At 40.9% G+C, this 20596-nt stretch overlaps 1 protein-coding gene across 1 annotated transcript in view; it reads right to left on the bottom strand.

Annotated features, from left to right (window-relative positions):
* Positions 1–20596, bottom strand: part of Me3 (malic enzyme 3, NADP(+)-dependent, mitochondrial) — a 200179-nt gene that overhangs the window by 103480 nt on the left and 76103 nt on the right. Inside the window, exon 2 of the mRNA XM_013013980.1 lies at positions 2334–2467. Coding sequence (XP_012869434.1) covers positions 2334–2467 — 134 coding nt within the window. The remainder of the gene's footprint in view (positions 1–2333; positions 2468–20596) is intronic.

The following is a 20596-nucleotide window of genomic DNA, read 5'->3' on the forward strand; positions in this document are numbered from 1 at the left end:
GATATAACGACTTGTACATTTCATTGTTGCAATGGGTCCACCTGTATCCCTATTTAAACGATTTGTTTTTCCCCTTCCCCTCCACAAATTATACCGTAGGTACTACAATTCTAACTATTTTAGAGACAAGGAGACTTATGTAGGAAGAATGAAGTTCAAGTTTCATGACAGAGTAGGATCTGAATTTGAAAAAGTCTAACTCCAAAATCTTCACTAACAACTATTGTGCAAGATGGCTTGTATGACTGTATGGACAGGAATGAGTGACACTTCAATGATAATGACCTGGAGTAGGTCAAGGAAAGTATATGAGCAATGTCTGAATTGGCTTTTCCTGATACCTAAGGCTCAGGAAGCATGTGCCAGAAATTATGTGGGGTTTCCCCCCCACTTAGCACTATGGATATAGAGGGAAGCTTTATCTTCATCCTACATGCCTGAGAGAGCCCTTTACAAGGTGACACATCTGTTTTTTTAAATAAGATTTTTATTGTGAAAATACTGTACAAAGGGGTTACAGTTACATGAGCAAGGTAATGAGTACATTTCTTACCAAGCATTGTTGCCTCTTCCTTTGTTTTTCCCCTACAATTCTATCCCTCCCACCTCCTCAACTACACCCTCCACTCCCCCAGCCCCCCACCTAAATTGTAAAGTTCGTTTTTCAACATAGTGTCTTGTGCATCTCATTGTTGCAATGGGTCAAAATGTATCCTTATTTAAACATTTTGTTTTTTCCCTTCCCCTCCCCAAATTATACCAACATCAAATACAGTGAAAACAGGGGTTATACCGTGGGGGAGGGACATACAAAGCAACAAAAAAAATCATCTTATAAATATGTTAGAAACAATAGTAAAAAAGAAAAAAACCACTTGTGTCCTTATCTTGGGGTTCTTTTCGCCTAACATCATCTTATCTAACCTTTTCTGCTTGTCTCACACATATACTAGTTATTGCAAATAAGGAAACCCATGGGACCTATGTTTCTTTGAGCCTGGCTTACTTCACTTGTTTAAATAGGGATACAGGTGGACCCACTGCAACAATGAGATGTACAAGATGCTATGGTAAAAAATGAACTTTACAACTTTGGCGGGGGTGAGGGGTGGTGGGGAGTGTAGTCGTGGAGATGGGAGGGCAGGGATGGTAGGGGAAAAACAAAGGAGGAGACAACTTGATAAGAAATGTACTCATTACCTTGTTCGTGTAATTGTAACCCCTGTGTACAGTATTTTCACAATAAAAAACTTACTTAGTGGTAGAATATGGACTGGACTCAGTCTAGAACTAGAGTTTGGCCTTGTAGATAAAACTAAGTCCTGCTGACTCAACTTTGAAATAGCAAGAGAAGATTAAAAACATAGACTGAGGAACTGCTGTCTGTGTTTAAATCCTCCTTGTGCCCGTTAATAGACATAAAGCATGGACACAACAAATTCCTATAGTAAAGCTGGGAACGCAGACTCAGACACTCATAAATGGGGTTCTTTGTATTAACATCTCCAGTAAGGAGAAAGGAGGCCCATTATTAACTTGCTCATAATCCCCAACACCTGGTATGTAGGTTCTTTCCACAGTGTCTCCTATCCACCCCACTCTCCGATCTTCAGATTCCAGAAACCTGGGCCATGCACCACTTCCTTAGCATTCCTGTCTCTATAGTGTTGATCCATCTCTCGCTGTCTCTGTAACATGCTCTCCTTAAATGCCATAGTTGTCTGATGAAGTCTCATCAGTATTTCTGGCACAGATTAATTTCTATCACTGTCAGGAGGACCTCTTAGAATCCACTGGGTCTCTTTCCTAGTTCTCCAAGATCATGTGAGCTACCCCTTGGTCATCACAAATCTCATCTCTCAGATGGATGTTCACTCCTCACTTCAGAATTGGACCTGGGATCTTTCAGCCTTTTTTTTTTTTAATATTTTGGTTTATTAGGAAAGAGCTGAAAAAGAGCTAGAAAAGCAGAGAGAGCAGAGAGAGCTAGAAAAGAGCAGTGAGAGAGATAGCCGAGTAAGAACAGCAGCACTCACATGGTATTCAGGTAAGGGGTAGGTTTATTCAGTTGACCTGCTGGGACCAGGCAAGGTTGGCACTCCACGTGGCTGGGAAAGGCCTGAGAATGAGAGAGAGCTGGGAAAGAGAGGAAAGAGAGAGGAAAGAGCTAGAAAAGAGCAGAGAGAGCAGAGAGAGAGAGAGAGAGAGAGAGCAGAAAGAGCTAGAAAAGAGCAATGAGAGTCTTTCAGCCTTTTGTAGGTGGAGCGTACCCTCCAAACTCCCAGTGGGCCACAGAAAATAGGATTGGACAGAGAACAGATTTAGGCACTGACCTATCCAGGTCTGTACGCAGCTTGTCATAGTATTTCATGATTCTGAGGAGCTGGACATCTTGGCTCTGGAAACAGGGGGCCAGTAGTCCATGGATTCCAAGCTGTAGCCTTTCTTCAAGTGTAAAGGCTAACCCCTGGGGAGAGCGGGGAAGAAACGTACATAAATGGTGCTTAAGGAAGTCACAAAACAGAGAGGTCTACAGAAAGAGGCAAAACTTTGTGTGATTCAGTAGAAAGCACCTTAGACACAAATCCCATCTTTGCTTTTAAAGCAAAGGCAACCTTGTGCTACTTACTGGGAGGCTACATAACATTATAAAAGTGGGGGGAATACCAGCACAATCAAGTTTTGACTGTTTTTAGTTGTAAAATTTTTAGAAGTTTTAGATTTGCAGAACAATTGAGACTATAGAACTGAATTTCCATATACTTCTTCGCCAGGTTTTCCTAATTATTGATTTCTTACATTAGTGTGCTCATAATTTATTCAGATTTTCTTTATCTTTTTTTTTTGCCAGTACCAGGGCTTGAACTCGACATAAACTACATCCTTGAGCTTTTTTTTCTCAAGGCTAGCACTCTACCAGTTGAGCCACAGGGCTACTATTGGCTGTTTTGGTAGTTGATTGGAGAGAAGAGATTCATGGACTTTCTAACCCAGGCTGGCTTCAAACTGCAATCCGCAGATTTCAGCCTCATGAGCAGTGAGGATTACAGGGTATGAGCTGCTTGCACCCAATTCCAATCTTTCTACTCTTACAAACACGTTTTGAGGGACATTTTACAACCTCTGTTTTACAGATGAGAAGGTTAATGAAGATAGTTTTCCTAATGCTTTGCAGTTACATGGTTATTATTTCTTATTATATTCTTAAATTAGGACACTTCTTATAATCAATGAGTACATTTATCACAATAGTTTTGCCATGATTATGTTTGACTACAGGTAATAGAACCAAGATTTGGTCACAGCTTACCTTGTTGTCACTATAAATCACCCCCAAACCTTCAAGAAATGTTGAGAGGGAAGGGTGGCAAGGGAAACACAGGCAAAGAGAAATACAAGTGTGGGTGCAGTGGGGGGAGAAGGAGTGAATGAAAGGCCAGGTGGCTGTTCTCCATTTCCTCTTTGTTTTGTAACTTGGTGATCTCTGCCACTGAATTCCTTCTGCATTTTTATAGAGTAATATTGGCAACTCAACTTCTGAAAACCTTGAAGAATTGTTCCTTCTTCCAGAATTGCTGGAAGTAGGAATGATCCGTCTTAAGACAGGTTCCATTCTGTTTGACAGTATGACTCATAGAGACCTCTCAAAAGTATTACCACACATAAAATTCCAAAGCTTTCCTTCAGCAGAGTCACCAGTTCATAAATCCCTTGTGCTGGCCACCAGCTTTGCAAGCAGGGAGAAACATTGTGCTCGTAGATCCTTTTCCAGGAAACCACTTCACCCTGGAGACTGGGCACTTTCACCAAACACCATTAGGTAGGTGACTGCTCGCTGCCTTAGTAAAGACTCTGATTCCCTCTCCTTAGCCCCAGGGATCCCAGAAAGCCCAGACATTTAATTATGACATCATCTTTGCTAATGACCACTATGGTTTTTAATAACAGTCTGCTTCTTTCTACAAGGCTAAGTGTTTCTCTTGGCTGACTTCCATCAGCTTCTTTTGTATTTGAGGAAAAAGAATAACTGTTGAGCAACTGGTAATTTCAGGGATTTAAAGAAATTACTTCTAGAAGCTTCTTTTCATCTTAAAGCTAATGCTAACAGAACTTCAGATTTACAACTTTGCAAAGCAGAAAGGCAAGTGATTTAGCTGTACCTCGACTCTAAAATAGGACTCTAAAATAGGCATTCTTAAGACCACTCACTATCGCTATTAGAATTTGCATTTATCTATGGATTTGTAGGCCTATGGCTGTTCCAATCATCCAGTATCCATGCCATATCAGATTTAATCCTTCACTCATCACTCCTAATTTTCTCAAACCCAGCCACTGAACTTTGTCCATGGACAAATTTGTCCAGGTTTCTAAGACAAAACTAGGTGTGTGAGAAAGGATATTTGAGTAGATTCCACTATCAAATGGCAGGGCCAGAGGCAGCAAGGTACTCAATTGTACTCTCTCCTAGCCTTCTGGGACTGAGGATTCCCAGTGCTCTTGTTCTTTATGACTAAACTTTTCCAAAAGTCTGTTTCCCACCAGGTGTCTCCTAGCTACTAAGGAGGCTGAGATCTGAGGATTGCAGTGGAAGCCAGTCCAGACAGAAAAGTATGTGAGACTCCAATGAATCTCTAATTAATCAGAAAAAAGGTGGCAAGTGGAGGTGTGGCTCAAGTTGCAGAGTACCAACCTTGAGCATGAAAGCTAGGGGACATTGTCTAGATCCTGAGCTTTGGCATATAGCTCTGGTACTGCCATACACTCACACAGAGTCTGCTTTTAGTCCTGCATGATGATCCTAATGCCTCTTGATCGATATCCTTACAGTGCACTTGCCAATCTCTCCTGATATACCACAAGCAGCCATGAGTTCCTGCTCATGCTAAGCTTTCCATAGCACTGGAGAGTCCAAGGGACTAGATTCTGGTCATTGACCTCAGGAATCAATTAGACTTGTGGACCAATATTTAGTAGGACTACTTTTAGTGGGATACCTTTCCCACTTAGGCAACATATGTCTGGTTTTCATGTGTGTAAAGTGCTTTCACACAGATCCCAACGTGTAGAGATTGCTTAGTGAACACATTGTTCTTATTACTGTTATTATTTTGTTCAAAGATGGTGACGCAGGAGAACTCATTAGCTGAGTCTTAAGGACAGTAAAGAGCTTGTTTGGACAAAGGTCTGCAAGACAGAAGCTGACGTGATGTCCCCACATCGAAGTGTGACTGCTACTCTTTGGGCTCAGACAAGACTTCTGCCTTTGGAGCTCTGAGCATTATTCCCCTAAAAGGCACACTGCCAACCATATTCTGACCAGTTCTCTCCCACAGCTTTCAGTCCACAATCAAAGCTTCCTACCCCCAGGCCTGCTCTGGTGCCAGTCAGTGCTGTGCAGTTTAGCACATGCAATGTGTCTTCATTTGTTTTCTTGAGCATTTATTAGGTAATAAACTAGGTGGTGAAGAAGCAAAGCAAAGACTTTAGCACAATGATGGCAACATCATTTTGTATTTTTTTAAATCAACATCAATGTTTACCACTTACAGATACCCATGAGATTGGGTCAGATACTGAGACACAGACATATTACACTTGTCCTCTCATCTAATCCCTCAGTGACCCTGAAAGGAAGCTGTGACTATTATTCCTATGTTGTGGATGAGGTAACTTTGGCTAGATGCATGATTTCCCCAAGGTGACAGAACAAGAAAAACCAGCAGTAGAACCCAAACCCAAATATTTTCCAGGTTCATACTTTTCCCACACAGCTAATCTACAATTCTTGAGGTTGGATGGAATGAAGAAGCTGGATGGAACTGGAGATCATCATGTTGAGTAAGATAAACCAAGCTCAGAAACACAAAATTGCATATTTTTTTCCTCATATGTGGAATTGAGACCAAAATAAACTAATGTGACATGATTATAAAAGGGGGACTGTTTGTGGGAGCCAAAAGGAGGAAGGGAAAGGAGAGACTTATAGTGTATGTGAATATTATATGTACTATGTAAATTATGACTATTAAGATATACATATACTATTATAATAGTTACTATAATATATTATAATATGAACTATTATATATATACATATATATATATATATATGATGAAACCCACTAAAAACTCTTAAAAATGATGTGAGGTTGAGAAAGAGTAGTATAGACAGGGTGAATTTGATCAAGCACATTATAATAAATTATATCCATTTATATCACATATAATTATTATATGTGTAAATATCACAATGAAACCCTTTTGTATAATTAATTTATACTTATACAATTTCCCCAAAGAAACTGTTGTTTCCTGGGTTGGCTTTTTCTGATCAGGTATGTGGTTATTTTGCATTTACCTATTGAGCCAGGTATACTAATCATTTCAGATACTGTTCAGAGTTCCCTCCTTTGTATTTGTATCAGATCACTCAATTCATCTGCAAACATGTGTGTGCTTTTACTTCAGAGTTTCTGTACATGGCCCATGGCATATGCATAGCCATGTTTGCTCTCTCAGCATCATTACTGATAGGAAAAGTTAGTAGATGAAGGTGTAACTGTCAAGGTTTTCTGGTCCACAGATCATGAAGTTATGCTCTGGATTGAGTGCTTATGTGATAGCCAACTTCTTTCATCCATAAAACAGAACATCATAGAGTAGTCATAGTTAGGAGAGAGCTGGGAGCATTTGATCTTCAGCCTACACAAGGAAAACTGATTAGCTGTTAGAGAACCGAGAGACATTTTCTCCTTAGGGTTTTTATTGTTTAAAATGAAATTATGATTTTATTAATTTAATTAATTAATTTATGATCCTTCAGTAGTTGTACAAAGGAGTTTCAACTCAACTCATCAGTTTGTAAGTATAACACATCTTAATCAATGTTACCCTTTCATCATTCTGTCTCACATATTTAACTCCCAAATATCCTGCAAAATAAAAGTTTGACAATCAGGATAATCAAAATGTCTAAGGGCATTCTGGGATTGCAGGCATAATGCCAGGAGTCTTGAGTACCATTTTAGAAACATTATGCTTATAATTTTTAAGGGTCAGGGTGATGTAATTCCTGGTTGGAGACAGTGGGATAATGAAGGCTGCTATTTTTTCTGTCTACATCCCAGGTTTATGAGAGACCTGAGCACATTCCTGGAATGGACATAGAGGATCTCAGAAACACAAGCTTTGGGATGTTTCTGCAGACAGAGACCTGAGAATGGCCTTCTTCCAAGACTTGTTTCTTTGTACAGGTGCAGAATTATATATCCAAAAATACTTTGTATGTCCCTGAGAGAGGAGAAGAAAAGACCTGCTCACTGCTGCTCAAACAAACCCTAAACCAGACCTGGGCTCAAAGACTAGGCTCTGAGGTTGTGGCCTGCATGTGTATGGGGGAGGTATGGGTACGTCTATCTTCCATATTGTAGTTGGGTCCACTTATTACTGTGGAATTAAATGGAGTGCAGTCAGTACACAGAGGTGTGTACTCCCAGGGGCAGTATGGGAGTTGGAGGAGGGACTAGGAAGAGAGAAAGTCCACCTGAAATTCTCTTTTGTCTATGTGATCCTGATGAAATTACATCCTCTCACTGAGTCTGCTGACTTTGCTGGAGTTTTATATCAGATTGAAACATAAATGCTGATATCTCTGTAAATAACTGATCTGTGATGACTGTGTGTGTGTGTGTGTGTGTGTTTCTGTTTGCTTTTTGCTGGTTGTGGGGCTTGAACACAGGGTCTGGTTGCTGTCCCTGAGCTTTTTGGTGCCCTATCATTGAGCCACAGCACCACTGCTGGTTTTCTGGTGGTTAAATAGGAGGTAAGAGTCTCTGGGACTTTCCTGCCCCAGCTGGCTTTGGATCATGATCCTCAGATCTCAGATCTCCTGGGTAGCTAGGATTATATATATGAGCCCTGGGAACCTGGCAATAATTTTTTTTAAATATAAAAATCCCATTCTATAAGCTGTTTTTATATTATTATATGATTATTATAGTTTCAAATCATTCTAGGTGACTGACTAAACAATTTAGCGTAATTAGCAAAAGTATATATTTAGCTGGGTTATTGGACTTGGATTATTAATCCTTAAGAACGCTGGAAAACTGTATTGTATCCTTCTTACCCTGTGCTAAATATCAACTCTAAGTAGATCAAAAGATTGTAAAACCTGTAACTTTGAAGCTGCTTCAGGAAATGATCATGGAAAACATTGCCCCCTAAGCAGTATGGAGGTTCCTCAAAAGACTAAACATAGAGCTCCTTATGATACAGCAATCCCACTCCTGGCCATTTACCCAAAGGATCCCAAACAAGACCACACTAAAACTACCAGCACAACCTTGTTTATTGCAGCATTATTTACCATACCTAAAAGATGGAACCAATTCAGATGCCCCTCAGGAGATGAGTGGATCAAGAAAATGTGGCATATATACACAATGGAATTCTATGCTTCCATCAGAAAGAATGACATTGCCCCATTTGTTAGGAAATGGAAAGACTTGGAAAAGATCATATTAAGTGAAATAAGCCAGACTCAAAGAAACATAGGCTCCATGCTTTCTCTCATCTGTAATAATTATGGGATATGAGATATGGGATATGTCTGGGATAGTCTTAGCAGAGGATCATAATAACTCAATAGCTATGTACATATGACCATATAAAATGATGCTAATCAAAATGAACTCCAAGATGTGGAAACAAGAAGTTTCTCTGTTTTTGTTTTTAATGTACTGTGTGAAGTTATTTCTTTTTATCCTTCATTCCCCTTTCCTTTCACTGTTTTTGATTTTGGTACCCTGCGTCTTGTATATGTTGAGACAAAGGGAAAAGTGTGAACCAATGCAACAGCAATACTCAGTAGACACTATGTTGGAAAGGAACTATACAACTTGTGGAGGAGAGGAGTGGGGTGGGGAGGGAAAGTGGGAGAAATTGAGGGTAACAACTTTTGACAAGAATGTAGGAAGTGCCCTGTGGCTCAAGTAGTAGAGCACTAGCCTTGAGCTGAAGAGCTGAGGGGACAGCACCAGAGTTCAAGCCCCATTACCGACAAAAAAAGGAAATGTACTTATTACGTTACTTATGTAACTGTATTCCATCTGTATATCACTTTTACAATTTAAAATAGTGGCAAAGTAAAAAAAGAAAAGAAAACATCGGCTCTATAGGCCAAGGCTGTGGTTTTCTGAATAAAACTCCAGCTTCTCAGAAATAAGAAAAAGGACCAACAAATTGGATCATATCAAACTAAAATGATTTTATACACCAAAGGAAATAGTCACTGGGCTCAAGAAACAGCTTTTAGAATGGGAGAACATTTTCCACTTATATAACCTGACAAGGGATTAATAATAAAATTGTATTTGTATTTTCAACTTCATTTTATTCTCAGTCGATGTGTCAAAAACTATGGGTCAAAAACTATAGATGGCTTTCTCAGCTCTTTCTCAGCTCTTTCCTTCTCTTGTCTTTCCCAGCTCTCTCTTCTCTTTCCCAGCTCTCTTCTCTCTTTCCCAGCACTTTCTCTTTCCCAGCTCTCTTTCCCAGGCCTTTCCCAGCTGCATGGAGTGCCAACCTTGCCTGGTCTTAGCAGGTCAACTAAATAAACCTACCCCCTACCTGAATACCATGTGCGTGGTGCTGTTCTTACTCGGCTACCTCTTTTTAAAAACCTAACATAAATGGTGCCGAAATCTGGGAAGGGCTTAAAGTCAGGATAGGTGGGATTCCTCTCCATTTTTTCTCTTTTTTCTTTTTTTTGTTTGTTTTTCCCTTTTTGCTCTGAGGAATACCCACAGTTCTGATGGCCTTTTGCGAACCCATCTGTCTGCTGTGGACACAGCGCATCGAAACCATTGCTGGCCTTCACATCCACATCCACACCACTTTCTACTCTGGTAAGTGAATCTACTCTCTACGGTTCTCTGTTGCTCAGTCTCTGTCCAGATGTGGCACCACTCCAGAGAGCTCCTATGGCCTTTAGCTGAAAGGCTGGTCACTTCTGAAGCTGCTTGGTTTTGGGGGCTTGGCCACTTCTATCTAGAGGGCTCTGGGGGAAGTCAGAATGCCGCTTCTGCCTGGTCAGCTCTCCTTCACTCACCAGACTGACTCTCCTACTCATTTAATGGGGTGCTGCGAATCACGCCTGAGCAGTGAAACCCCTTTGCAATGCCTCCTGCGCTCCCTGGAAAGCCATTCTCAGATATAGACAGGTTTTGCCACTGCAATGGTAAATGGTCAGAAGTCTGTTTACTTTCAGGCTCTCTTTGCTCTCTCTTTCTGCCATTCATGTCCAGCTTTCTCTATCTCTCCCTTTCTCTTTTCTACATTTTGGCTTGTGCCCTGAAGAATGCGATAAAGGCTGGGTCCCGGGGACCCCTCCTCTAGTTTCCCTCTCAAAGGCTAGCCAATGTAAGCTTGATCTATTTGTTCAGGGTTTCTTTGCATTTTTTCAGAAATTCACCATCTTGAATTTGCCATCTTGGCCACATGGTGGGTTAAGGGTTTGGCCCCATGTGACCCTTAACCTTCTACCAAGCTTACTACTCCATCCAGCTATTCTAATGTGCCTTGCTAACAAGTTGCTCTTTTCACAGGCCCTGGTAACTGAGGCCCAACCATCTGATGTGCTTTGTTAGCAAAGATGTCTACACATTGTTGTCAAAAATTTTAGGTTTTGAGTTTTGCCTTTTTTGTTTTGTGTTGTGTATTCTACTACTGACTACGTGTTTCTAAAATTCTGGGCCTATCTGTGCTAAAATTCTCATCACATCTAACAAGTTTTGTCATTGCAGAATATTTGTTGGTCAATTCTTGATAAGGATCAGGTAAACTCTATTCTATTTGATCTCCTTGTTGCTTTGATTGGAAATAATAAAAGGCTTTTGTGGCAAAGATTGCAGTTCAAAGCCAGCCCAGGCTGAAAAATCCCTTAGACTCCATCTCCCAACTAACCTGCAAAGAGCCAGGCTGGAAAGACTCTTATCTCTAACCAGCCAAACTCTGCAAGTGGTACTATAACTCAAAGTGGTTCAGTGCTGGCCTTGAGCAGAAGTGCTCAGGGACAGTGCCCAAGCCTTGAGTTCAAACCTCCTTGAATACTAACTGGGACAAGCCATCCCAGCAATGAGCACCTAGACTCAGCCAGTCTGGGGAACAAGAGAACATGGAGAGGAGTAAGAAGAGATGATGTCACATCAGCTATTTTGTGCCTGCCCTCTCAAAATTAACCAGAGCCAGAAGGTCAGTAGAAGAAAGTAGCTTGCCCATCCAATGTCTATACCTGTCTACTTATTAACAACAGGAATTTATATTGTTGCCTTTGTCACCTGACTTCTCTACCTAGTTGCCAGATGTCAGAAGTAGCCAGGGACATTTCTACCAACATTTGCAGCCCCAAGTCCTTCCTCTTGCCATTTATTTGCTCTCTAGTATTTTTTTTCCAGCCCCTCAATGCCTCATGAGACTTCTCCAGATTTCATCTAAGGACTCATGCCACCAAGGGACAGCTGCTGCTCACTGCCTTCCCTGGGAGGGGACCAAATTCCAGCCTTTTACCCCTATTGTCAATGCCCCTTGTCAGCAGAAAGTAGCCAGAGAGAATCCGTGCCCTATTTCATGATTATTAAAAGGCTGCAATGTAAGGTCTGCTCCTGGATGGCGAGCAGACTCCACACTCCTCGCAGCAAAGTCTCTGCTCAGTGCCTGCATTACCTAGGCAACTGGCACACCTGGAAGAGGTCACATCTGCATCCGCTGAGGTCACATCTGAATTTGATGTGGCCACACCTTTCTCCGCCCATACCCTAGATAAGGCCTAGCCCAGGCCCGGACGCTCTTTCTCAGCTCTTTCCTTCTCTTGTCTTTCCCAGCTCTCTTCTCTCTTACCCAGCTCTCTCTCTCTCCCAGGCCTTTCCCAGCCACATGGAGTGCCAAGCTTGCCTGGTCTCAGCATGCCTACTAAATAAACCTACCCCCTACCTGAAAAAAAAAACAACCAAAAACTATATATGGAGGATGACTGGCTAGATCAGTGGATGGATAGATTGATTTGACAAAAAATATTAAGTGGGGGAGGAGGATTGGGTGGGGGGGGCAGGGGGAGGATGGGAAGGGACGGGAAGTGGAAACAAAGGAAGAGGCTATAATGCTTGATAAGAAATGTACTCATTATCTTGCCCATGTAATTGTAACCCCTCTGTACAGTATTTTCACAATAAAAAATAAAATAAAGTAATAAAAATATTAAGTATCTCCTATATACTGGGTGCTATTTTAGCTCCTTGGTAACCACTAATGAAAAGTCATAGAAGCATCTAGCTCTCTGTAGGCTTCAGATGAACCCTCCCTAGAGCAGAGAGCAGCCTGTCTGTGTTACTACACCAGCACAGCAGTCTGTTCAGTGCTGCATGAGGAAAATATTCTATATTTGCCACCAAATGCATGGAGATATGGAGCACTTGAAATGCGGCAATTATGACAAAAAACTGAATCTTTATTTTTCACTTTAATTAAATACAGAGATACATACTGAATTAAATGGGGTAGATTTTCTCACATTATATTGCTATTGTTCCTGGTAGAAAGCATGGGATGAGGAATCAGGGCTCTGGTCTTGGATCCTGCCTCTGACTGCACAGGGGAGACATCTTGATTTGCCTGAGCGGGGCCTGATCGTCTGACATGTGGAGTGGGCTGGATAGAGCTTGGAAAGTAGAGTTGATGATAAACTACATGACAGGCAAGACCCCAGAGACATGCACTTGCACCTGTGAGGCAGTAAGGGGAGAGGCCTCAAAGTAGTTTGAGAGTGGCGTCTTGTGGCCAGTGTAGCTGAGAGAAGAAAAGCAAGATGGTGGGAGGTTGGGAGACCTTTCACAAGAAGTAGTATATCTTTCATAGAGGTTTAAAAATTAAGAATAATTTTCTTTACACATAACTTACTAAACATACATAATATGCTAAAATGTTTTCAAAGGGAATAGTTTGGCTTTCCATTGTAAAGAAAATTAAATATATGCCTCTAAATTATGTTTGTTTGACAATTGTAATTAGATGTAAGCAAGGGTTATTGGCTATGGAGATTCATTTATTGGCCCTATTTTCAGAGCTCCTAGATAATTTCCTCTATTAATAAATAGGTATAGCTTGAATGTAACCATGACAAATGATCATTGGCATATCTGTCCATTTCCTGTAATTGAATATACAGTCTATAATTGTACAAATTATGTATTTGTTGTGTTATAACAATTTATTTATATCAATGCCGCTCATTTACATCTTCTGGATAAGTGTATAAGCCAACTAATTCACAAAAGATGTACAAAAGGTATATGCCATATTCAATAGTTCATGGAATGATTGTGAATTTCTTTCTGAAAGACCTGAAACTTCAAGGGTCTGATTATCAAAAAGCTGTTCTGTGGCTCACATGATTAGATTTCTCAACAATCTACCTATCATTCTTTTAGTGAACGCAATTTTTTTAGTGAATGAAATTACATCAAATAATACGTCATGTTGATTCCAGCTTCAAGTTGTTTTTAGGACTTTAGGATTCATATATGATAAAATTCAATAATAGTATACTTAGATAATAAGAGTTTCTGTTAATGGAAAAATAAAATTTAATATACAAACATAAATACAATATATTAAAATAAAGACATGATTCAAATAAAAAAAATTAAGAATAAGGGGTTGGGCAGTTGTTTAAGGATACAGGTGGATCTGATGCAACAATGAGAAGTACAAGTGGTCATGTCCAAAACGAGCTTTACAACGTCGGTGCGGGGGGGAGAGGATTGGGTGGGGGGGTGGGGAGGGAGGGTGGGAAGGGATGGGAAGGGTAAAGAAGGAGGCTGCAATGCTTAATAAGAAATGTACTCATTATCTTGCCCATGTAATTGTAACCCCGCTACAGTATGTTCACAATAAAACAAAAAGAAATCCTACAGAAAACATAAAAAAAAAATAATCCTATGAGGAAGAGAAAGGGGGGCGGGGACAGAAATTCCTATTAAAAAAAAACTTTTCTTCAGTGTAATGATCGCCTCCACTCTCTATCTCTCTCTCTCGGTGGTACTGTGTTTTGAACTGAGGACCTCAGATTTTCTTGGCACATGAACCACACCCTTCTGCCCATTTTGCTTTAGTTTAATTTTCCAGTAAGGTCTTGGCATTTGCTTCTTTTTCCTGAAGCCAGTGTCAGAGGTGATTCTCCTGCTTGTAATCCCCTGCCTGGTGGTCCTCAAAGCAGCATCCTCTTATCTCCACCTTCTACCTGGCATTACAGGCAAATACCATCACACCTGGTCTTGTAGGTGTGTTCTGCAAATACTGCAAGCAGTCAGAACATCTTATAATGTTAGAGTTCTAGCATATGTTCTTTCTGAAATAACCCATTATCTGGCCATTGAAGGTGTTTATTTCCTTGTGGCTATTGTGGGAAGAACTAAAGAGGAAAAAAGAAAAGTTGATAAAAATCTACCAGACAATTGCTAGAGAATAAAACTTTTCTAACCATCTGTGTTTTGACAGAGGTACCACATTAAAAAGCTTCCACAGAAAGTATCTGAATTTTCCAAAGATGTTTCCCCCTTGTCTGTAAACATCTAGAAGCATGTGAGCCTGTCTGCTTGGCCTTGACAAGACACTGACGATCAGTTCTTAGACAAAGCAGGTAGTGGCAGAGATGGTTTTCCTGTCACAGCCTAACTAACACGCACTGACTTCCTCCAGCTATGGGTCAACACCCTCTGGAGGAGGGCCTCAGGGAGAAAGGAGAGAGTGACTAGCCTATGCTTCATTCCTTCCTTTTGGGAAGAAATGTTCCAGTTTCAATGACTCTCTTTGGGGACAACAGAGACACAAGAGAATACGAGAAGGTCTGTGTCCAGTTTTTGAAGCCATTCAGCCTCTTTTAATCCAAAGTAATTTGTATTGCAAAATACATGAGGGCATCGACTTCTGAACTGCAGCAGTGATTAAGAGCTGGGATTTGCAATCAAGGAATCATTGTCTGAAAGTCTTACAAGCTTGTGACACTGAGCACATTATTTAAGTCCTTGAACAACAGTTTGCCATTGACTAATATCTGCTTTAAAAGTTGATTACCAGCTGGGCATTGGTGGCTCACGCCTGTAATCCTAGCTACTCTGGAGGCTGAGATCTGAGGATCGTGGTTCAAAGCCAGCCTGGGCAGAAAAGTCTGTGAGACTCTTATCTCCAATAAACCACCAAAAAAAACTGGAAGTGGTGCTGTGGCTCAAGCGGTAAAGCACTCACCTTGAGCTGAAGAGTGCAGGGACAGCACCCAAGCCCCAGAGTTCAAGCCCCACAACCGACAAAAAAGAAAAAAATGTTGATTACCAAGGATTTTTGTAATAAGATATGTGAAGTGGCCAGTGGCCTAAGTCAGCTATTTGGTGTGATAACAAAATACCTGACACAGACTACTTATGAAGAAAAGGGGTTTTGTTTACATCACAGCTTTCAAGTTTTTTTTCTTTTTTTTATTGTGAAAATACTGTACAGAGGGGTTACAATTAGATAGGCAAGATAATGAGTACATTTCTTATCAAGAGCTTTCGAGTTTTTAAATCCAAGAAAAGTCATCCCATCTATTTGACTTCTTGTTGGGACAGTGGATAGCACATCATGATGGCAGTGGGTGGAAGGACACATGATCACAACTCAAGTGAACAATTATCTCATGAGAATCATTGTTGCACAACAATTATCTTCCTTGAGTATGCCACAGTTATATAAGGACTTTCCACTAAGTCTTACCTGTAAAAGTTCCACCATTTCTCCATTGTGCACATGGAGGACCAAGTCTTCATCACATGTCCCTTGGTGGGACACTCAGACCTTGCCCAAACCACAGCACTAGTGTTTAGTAAACACAATAAGTGGCAACTACCTATTCTTTTAAATTTATTCCTTAAAAATAAAGAGGAGACCTGGGGCCTTGTGGCTCACACTTGTAATCCTAGCTACTCAGGCTAAGGTCTGAGGATGGAAGTTGGAAGCCATCCCAGGCAATTAGACTCTTATCTCCAATTTCAAAAACAAAATGGAAAGGCTTGGAAAAAATTATATGAAGTGAAGTAAGCCAGGCCCAAAGAAACATAGGTACCATGGTTTCCCTTATTTGCAATAACTAGTATTTGTCTGAGACAAGCAAAAAAGATCAGATAAGTTGATGTTAGGTGAAATGAACCCCAAGATAAGTATTCAAATGTTTTTGCTTTCATGCAATTGTTTCTAACATATTTATAAGATGATTTTTTGTTGCTTTATATGTCCCTCCCCCACAGTATAACCCCTGCTTTCACTGTATTTGATGTTGGTATAATTTGTGGAGAGGAAGGGAAAAAACAAATCATTTAAATAGGGATATAAGTCGTTATATTTTACAACTTTGGGCGCGGGGGGGGGTAGGGTATGGGGCGGGGGGAGCGGGTTGGGGAGATGAGAAGGGATGGGAAGGAAAAACAAAAGAGGAGGCAACAATGCTTGATAAGAAATGTACTCATTATCTTGCCCATGTAATTGTAACCCCTCTATATGGTATTTCCACTCACACACACACACACACACACACACACACACACACACACACACACACACATCAGAAAAAAAAGAAAAAAAAAGAAAAAGACCAAAATGGTGGAAGTAGGGTTGTAGCTAAATTGGTAGAGTGCCAGCCTTGAGTGAAAAAGCTAATGGATAACACCCAGGCCCCGAGTTCAAGCCTCAGTATTGACATAATAAACAAACAAACAAGCAAACAAATAAAGGCAGTGCTGTGATTAGCTCAAAGAGATGCTTAGAGGAGAGTGGGTAGGGGAGGCAGATGACTATAGTTTTTTGGGGGTGATGAATCAGAATTAAGTACTAGCAGGTGGCTAAAAAGAAAAGGCATGAGAGTACATGCTACAAATTCAGTGCTGCCAACCTGTATTGTAGATTCCCCTCCTCTCAGTGCATTTTAGATACTTGATGGCAAGAGGCAGCCACAATGCAGAGAAAGTGGGGAGGGATGCCCTTGCATGGAGTACTACGTCTCCTGCCTGTTTTGCTTCCACTCAGCCTTGTTTCCAAGTTTCTTTCCAGGGGAGCTCTTGGAGGATTGCTCAGGAAACATGCTCTTCTATGTGGCTACCTGACTGAGACAGCAGCTTGCCTTGTCCCATGTAATGCTGAGCTATTTGTACAGTCCCAACTCTTTCCCTTCTGTACCTTTCCTGGAGTCATTGGGGAGAGGTGCTACACTACTGTGAGATACTCCTTGATGTGGACCCAGCATGAACACCACCTGCACTGGCCTTCTCTCTAAATACCTCTTAATTTAGTTTTTTTTTTCCATTCCTAGGGATTGTACTCTGGGCCTGAGTGCTGTCCCTGAGCTCCTTTTTGCTCAAAGCTAGTGCTCTATCATTTGAGCCACGGCACCACTTCTGGCTTTTTCTGTGATTAATTGGAGATTAGAAAGAGTCTCATGGACTTTCCTGGCTGGGCTGGCTTTGAACTGCAATCTTCTGATTTGAGCCTCCTGAGTAGCTAGGATTACAGGTGTGAGTCACCAGCACTGGGCAATTTAGGGTTTTTGAACACATTTGCATCAGTGTAGTAGATGGAATCCCTGCCTAGCATTGAGATAATCAGAAGCACCTGATTCGGATACTGTTGACTCTTGTATATTGTTGAATAGATCTTTTTCTTTACCTGAATTTTAAGCCCATTATGGTCACCATTCAATTCTGCCATTACTTCCTTTAGACTTACAGTCAAGCCCATAGATTCCTGTAGTGATAAGAACCCACAATAGAAAGCTTTTGATCCCATCACTCTGCGGAAGGATTGCTTTCTTCACTGCTCTCACGCTGAAGCCTATTTTAACCTTCCATAGACATATGTGTGCCTCAGGACACAAGCAAAACACTAAAAAATCATAGGATAAACAGGGCCACTCAGACTGCTTTGGGTTCATTTTAATCTGAAGAGATTGCCCAGCCCAGGGACCAGGAAATCACTGTTGAGAGAGAACACAGGGCCACATGTGCAGACGTGTTCTTGCTCTCACAAGATTCTGCTGAATCAGAATGGGAAGTCTGCTAACCCTGTAATTGGATTTTGGAGGTTCACACTGCTCTGATCAATGTCTTCCTTTTCTGTGGCCTGTTCATTCATTCGTTTGTTCACACAACAAATGTCGGGCACCTCTTCTATGCAGGATACTTTACTAGATGCCAGGGTAGTCCCTGGTTTTCTGACTGCTGTAATATTAATCAAAATGCAGCCTCCCATAGCAGAATTAATCCAAATGACTTCCTTATTGCTAGGAAGGTAAAAGAAACCTTAATATTTAAGAGTGTGTTAATTTTTTATTTTCTACCTTGTTTATTCAAGCATTTATAAATATAAAATACATTACACAAGTAGTTACATGTCTTGCCCAATATTGTTGCCAATGATAAAAATACTATGTGTATTTTTACAGCTTTACTGTGTCTAAATGTCCTCAAATATGTATCCCCTGGACTTCTGTCATGGTGTCAGGAATCAAATAAGATCAAATGTCCTTATGCCATTTGATCCTAAATGGTGCAAGTACTATTGCCACTATTTTTATGAGGAAATTAAGACTTATATGGGTCAGTGACCCACTAAGAACATGTGGTTAATATATGACATTCAAAAGCATGTGAAAATAATGTCTACTTTAGTTATTTCACCATTGGAAATCTAGTTTATATAGTTATTGAATCTTAATTTTAAAAAGTGAGCCAATTTTAACATTCTCTTATTGTTTCTAGAATGGGAGGAACATCTGACTTTGCAAGAATCTGCTTTTGAAATACTTGGTGATGTTAGGATTTTGTCATTAATGAACAGGGCAACAGAAACGGATAGTTAGAAAGATCGTGAATCATTCTCTTGGGAAAATTCCCTGAGGTACTCTGAATGCTTCATGACTTCCCATTCCCCAAAGCCTATTCTTTAAAATTTCAATAATATTGTTCTTGGCACCCTAAAGGGGCTCTCCCTCTGCTGAGCCTCAACAGGGAAGGTTATGGGCAGAGGAACAGCTGAGAACAAGGGAGGAAGCTTCCTTCCTCCAACAGCACAACTGCACTTTGATGGGCCTGCATGGGATGATTAGGTCAAAAAGTCAACTGCAGCCAGAAGGAATAAAACAAACAGGCATGCTTGGTTGGGGGAGGGGGCTCAAGATGTGCCTCATGCATGCTTGCCTGGTGCATGTGGATGAGGAGGTAGAAGCAAGAAACTAGGTCATGAGATGATTGAAGAAAAAACTCATCAGTAAGACAGTTGACTGGATGTTATGCCCTGATTTGAACCACATCCTTATCCTTCTGGGCCTTCACTCATTTTTCCTGGAGACAGGTGACCATTACAGTACATACAAAATGAAGGTGACTGGTCTCTCTCTGTGTCTTGAGACCAGGGGATGGGAGTTCTGAGGTTCACAGTTAATTTTCGTTTTGGATTAAAAGCAGCTTTCCCCAAACTTTGTTAGCCATGAGCGCCACTCTCCCATGAGTTGGGATGTGAACATATTGAGAGAGGCAGAGGAAAACTAGGCAGAGAGGAAACTACAACAACTCTGACAGAAACAATGCCCCTTCTCCCAGAAACCTTTTGAAGCTGGACCACAAGAAATGGGTTCTACGCCCCTTAGGAAGGGGCGGGGTGGACAATGATCCAATCAGACACCAGCACATCTAACTTGATGTGAATCTCGCCAATCAGAGATCACTTTCCCCCTCAGAGGAATCCTGAAGGGGTAACACAAGACAGCTGCAGCTGACTACCGGTTTCCAAGTCTCCATCTCTGGCTCCGAGAGTCTGTCCGCTCCTTCCTGCCGACGATGCAGGTGGACAAGACTTCATATGGCATCACGTGGTTGTCCTAGTGGAGACCTCGTTGGAGGTTTATACTAACCCAACACTAGCCAAGAGGCAGTTCACGTCTTCTTTGGTCCTTTACTCTCATTTTCAAATAAACTTTGCTTCTGCTTCTGCTTTTCCTGCTTGATTGATTAATTCTTTACTCAGCAGAGAAAAAGAGCCCTAGACCCCTGGACAGTATCATCTCTCATTTTGTAGACCAGAAAGATGAGGGTAAGGGAATTCAATGATCTGTGGCCGTAGCAAGATGCAGAAGGGAAATCTGAATCTTGAGTTCCATTTCAGTGTGTTGGTTCAGTAGTTCATTTACATAATTATTCATTTAACAAGTATGTTTTGAATTCTAGCCATGTCTCAGCCATCTGGACTATAATAAGATACCAACTATAGAGATTTTTTAACATCTTTTTATTGAGATTAGGTGATTACATAAATTTCACATATTTCATAGTATTGTGGAATAGTGCTAAAGTCACAAACACATTTTTTAAAAATTTAATTTAATTTAATTTTTTTGTGAACATACTGTACAGAGGGGTTACAATTACATGGGCAGGATAATACATACATTTCTTATCAAGCATTGCAGCCTCCTCCTTTGTTTACCCTTCACATCCCTTCCCAGCCTCCCCCCCACTCA

Source organism: Dipodomys ordii, unplaced genomic scaffold (genome assembly GCF_000151885.1).
Source record: "Dipodomys ordii isolate 6190 unplaced genomic scaffold, Dord_2.0 Scaffold22, whole genome shotgun sequence".
Lineage (NCBI taxonomy): Eukaryota > Metazoa > Chordata > Mammalia > Rodentia > Heteromyidae > Dipodomys > Dipodomys ordii.